At 36.7% G+C, this 4,545-nt stretch overlaps 1 protein-coding gene across 1 annotated transcript in view; it reads left to right on the forward strand.

Moving 5' to 3' along the window:
- The window catches only part of LAMB1 (laminin subunit beta 1), a 68,503-nt gene extending 66,516 nt beyond the window's left edge, over positions 1-1,987 (forward strand). Inside the window, exons 33-34 of the mRNA XM_045565434.1 lie at positions 1,425-1,584; positions 1,692-1,987. Coding sequence (XP_045421390.1) covers positions 1,425-1,584; positions 1,692-1,828 — 297 coding nt within the window. The 3' untranslated portion in view covers positions 1,829-1,987. The remainder of the gene's footprint in view (positions 1-1,424; positions 1,585-1,691) is intronic.
- The last annotated feature ends 2,558 nt before the right edge of the window (positions 1,988-4,545 follow it).

A 4,545-nucleotide genomic window follows, 5' to 3' on the forward strand; every position in this document is an offset into this window, starting at 1 on the left:
GCTATGTTGATAAAGGAGCAATCAGTTTCCTCCTTGCCTTCCTTAGAATCATTATAATAAGGTACATGGACCTAATAGGGATATTCATCAGAAACATCCCAAATCATCTCTTTAGAAATAACCTTTAAAGATAGGGATGGGAGTGGATATAGAAGTGTCCAATAAGTATGACCTATACCCTCAAATCTAACTTGGGTAAGAGTTTAGAAGAATGAAATTAACTTAGGGGTAGAAGTCTTAAAACAGGCACATTGAACTTTATTTCTGTACTATATGTCAATTAGGAAGATCTTCTATACTATATGTCAATTAGGAAGATCTTCAAGGCATATAGTAATTACTTGGCCATTTGAGAATACTTTAAAAGTGGAGTGGAAAAAATTTAGTTCATTACAGAGAATCTTACCTCTTTCAGACTTGTTTTGAATTAACTACCTCATTTCTCAATGGAAGGTACTATATTTTGCAGAGAAAATCTCACACAACCCAAATTTTTAGCTAGAAGCCAAGTACTAATTTCAACACATGTTCAAGTTCTAAATTTGTGGGGGCAAATGTTTGTCTCAAAAGAAAAGAGAATTTTTAAAACTTGGCAAGGGCAGGGGTTCAACTGCTAAATGACTTAATTTCTAACTCTTTACTATTCAAAGTTTTCCTGGAAATTACTATAGCTTTTAGGCATGCTGTAGAGTAACTTCCCTACATCTATGGGTTGGGGAAGAAAACAATGAGGAATGTTCACTGCCCCAATATCAGGCAGCTGTCTTTTCTGTTGTAGTTTGTGTAGTTTCCTCCAGTTCTGAGGGCACAGATCTCCCAAGTAGTCTGCTATTGGGCATTCTGCATAATGATGTTTTATTATAATCAAGAACAAAATTCTATAATGGCTGCTGTTTGAAGTTTCTAAAAAGAATCATTTACAACTATATTCCCAAACCCGTACCCCATTTCTTTTCTCCTCACCCACTTTTTGCATACACTACAACTTCTTTCCTAAATCTGTTGTTCAATATGCCTTTTCCCTGATTTCATCAGGAAATCAATTCTTCAGAAATCCAAAATTAGTCAAGAGCCAGATGGTCCTCCATTTCTTCAACATGGGCTTTCCCTGATACCAGTCTGCTTTTAAAAAATCTACTTCACTTCTCTAACTCTCCATACAGTTATGCTTTAACTTTTCTATAGAAGAGTGCTACTCAAAAAAAGGGAGGGCTTAGCCCTAGAGACTTGCTGCAACTCCAAGATCATGTTTCAGTTATTGATTGACTAGCTTGATGAAGCCAAATATCCTTGGCCCTTAATCCACAATGTGCCATGCAAGTTAGTATCTACGTGATCGGAGCTTGCCACAGTTACATTACTGCTCTTAAACACAATCACTGACACTAACATTATCAACTCTCTGTCTAAATGTGGAACTGCAGACTCTGGATGGTGAACTTGATGAAAAGTACAAGAAAGTAGAAGATTTAATTGCCAAAAAAACAGAAGAGTCAGCTGACGCAAGGAGGAAAGCTGAAATGCTACAAAGTGAAGCAAAAACACTTTTGGCTCAAGCAAACACCAAGCTACAACTGCTGAAAGGTAGCCTGGGTCTTTTCACTTAGGCTCCTTGAGTTTGAATCTATTCCCTTTGTCTTAAGATCATCATAGTATAAATTCCTCACACTGTTTCTTTTTATCTTCCACAGATTTAGAAAGAAAATATGAGGACAATCAAAAATATTTAGAAGACAAAGCTCAAGAATTAGTGAGATTGGAAGGAGAAGTCCGTTCACTCCTAAAGGATATAAGCCAGAAAGTTGCTGTTTATAGCACTTGCTTGTAACAAAGGAGAAAGGGCTATAAAAATGGCTGAGGTGACAAAATAAGTAGTACATTTTAAAAACTGACTTAATGATCTTCAAAGTAAAACTCATTACTTATTTAATGTTTTAATCACCAAATTTTGTATGGAGTTAAATAAAGTACAGTGCTTTTATATAAATATACTATAATCCTTACATTCATTGTTAAAAGGATATATGAACACTAAATCGGTAAAAGTATATAACAAAGAATATTATTTTCACTGTAAACATGCCTTTAAACAAGTTTACTGCCTCCCTGAAGACCCTAATTTCAGTTATGTCTAGAAACAATTACTCATCTGTTTGATAAGTTAACATCCTCTAAAAATCCATATCCCCCACCCCCCAAATCACCTCACAGTGGGGATTCCCAGGTTGAGGCTAAGGAAGAAGGATATATCCTACGCTACCTTTACTATTTCAATGGCTGCTTAGTTGCTCCAATCTCCAAAATTCCTTTAAGTATTCCTTGGTCTAGGAACAAGAACAAAAAGCAATGCTTTAGAAAATCAGGAGGATGAATTATGGATTGTAAGTATTACCACCTAGAATAAGACAGGGTTACTGAAGGGAAGGTTTCAATTACATCAGGCCAGAGTTTATGGCCACTGCTCTCACCAATTAAGCAATGCTACTAAAAAGCACAGAGTGATCCTGTAATGCTACAGTCCCCACCCCCCGGCCCACAGCCCATAGCATGTTAGGAACTGACCTGCAGAGCTCTTATCCCACCCCAATCTGTGGAAAAATTGTCTTCTAAGAAACTTAAGAAGAGGGAGGGGTGTGCAGCAGGGATGGAGTGGCAAGCCAGCGAAGCTTCATCTGTATTTGTAGCCGCTCTACCTCTGTCCCCCACCCCCGGTTAATGGAAAAATTGTAACCTGTCCCTGTATGGCTACATATAACTAAAGATTCTCTGCTGTAATTTGTAGGTGAGGCCAAAACAACAATGTAACAATTGGTCCATAGGATAAAGAAAATTGCTGGAATGTAATTGCCAAGGCAGTGTCAACTTTATAGCTGAACTGTTAGCTGGATAAAAGCACAGCCCCTAAGTGTTTTTTTCACACATTCCTCTTAGAGCAACACTATTCCATGGACTGCTTAACAACCACCCACACATCCAACACAGCTGCATTTGAAGCTGGGCCTGGACAAAAATTATGTAAACAGCCATAATTTAAACAATAAGGCACCTTACCTCTGGTTCCAAGGCAACTGTCACTTTTATTTAGGTTGTTAAGAATCCAAATAGCTAGCAAAATGGTCATACCTCATCATCTACTGGAACAATTATATTTTTTCCTTAGTATTTTACTTAATAATAGAAACCCTTTCTACTCCCCATTCCTTGTCAGCTAAACAACTAATCAGCTTAATGAACTGGACAATTAACCCCACCCTTTATAAGCCAAGAAAATACTGAGAGCTTAATAGATGACCCTAAGTGAACATTTAAAACTTGTTCTATTTGTAGGACTTGACTCTCCACCCAGATATATCTGCATTCTCATATTGAATGTAAACACTTAAAGCTGAATTTATCATTTTGTCTCTATAGCTAGGATTCCAAATTATACTTCACTATACTCTAGGAACTTTTTCTCTAAGAGCAGGGGACATGATTGAGGTTTAAATAAACTAGAATTTCACATGATATTGGGATTTTAGACTGTAAAAAAATGCAGAGCACTTCCAATGATGGCAAAGAAATACGTATCAGACCAACCCCTCCTGCTGATAACTCGGAACAAAATATTTACATTTTAAGAGAAAGCATAAAGGCACTGGAGAGCAAAAATAGGCAGGCAGAAAATAGAGGGGAGCTAACGCTTAAAAAGAATAGCACTGGTTGAATGTCCCATTTTTAACAGATTTTTACTTGAAAGGATGATAATAGCCAAATCTTACTAGTTAAAGAATCAGAGGACAGTTTGGGGCAACCACAACAGCTGGAAAGTGAAAGGAAGATACCCAAAAAAGGGAGGAGCCCTCAAATTCTGCAGAAACTCTGCCCAGTCTCTGGTTGACCCGTGAACTACACATGCATGGGAAAGACTTCAGGCAGCACAGGTAAAGCTACAACTGAAAAGACATTTCAGCTGCTGCCTCCTACAAAGAGAGTTTGGAGTTGGTGTTCAGCCAAGTTAACCGCCTACTAAAACAAAAATTCAATTTTCTTCAGAACTATGTAGCAAAATCCAGAGTCTTTACTATGCATCACTCATAATGACCATGATACAATCTATGCTCTCTATTCCAAATTTGAGAACTACGTAATGAATCTGAAATGATCCTTAAATTTAGTTATAATATGCAAAAGCCTATTTAGTACTTAGTAAATTTGTTACTTAAACCTTTAAAATGGCCATTTCTTGAGACATTTATCAATAAACACAATTTTATGGCACTCATTAAAGAACTAGTCATTTGCCCAGCCAAAGAAATCCACATAGGAAAAGAAACAATTAAAGACTTCCTTATGAGTATTTCTCCACAAGTATATGCCTAAACATTTAGCAGGTATCTCAAACACAGATGAAAGGGTTAATGACCTTTTAAATGCCTTAACATTGTCATACAATGTGATAAGAAGATACATTCAGGCCTATAAAAGCAATAAAAAATAAGAATACACACTAGAGGTAGTCATAAAAAAAAACTATGACCATTCAACATGTACTCAACCAGTAAA

The sequence above is a fragment of the Lemur catta genome, chromosome 11 (assembly GCF_020740605.2).
Source record: "Lemur catta isolate mLemCat1 chromosome 11, mLemCat1.pri, whole genome shotgun sequence".
Taxonomy (NCBI): domain Eukaryota; kingdom Metazoa; phylum Chordata; class Mammalia; order Primates; family Lemuridae; genus Lemur; species Lemur catta.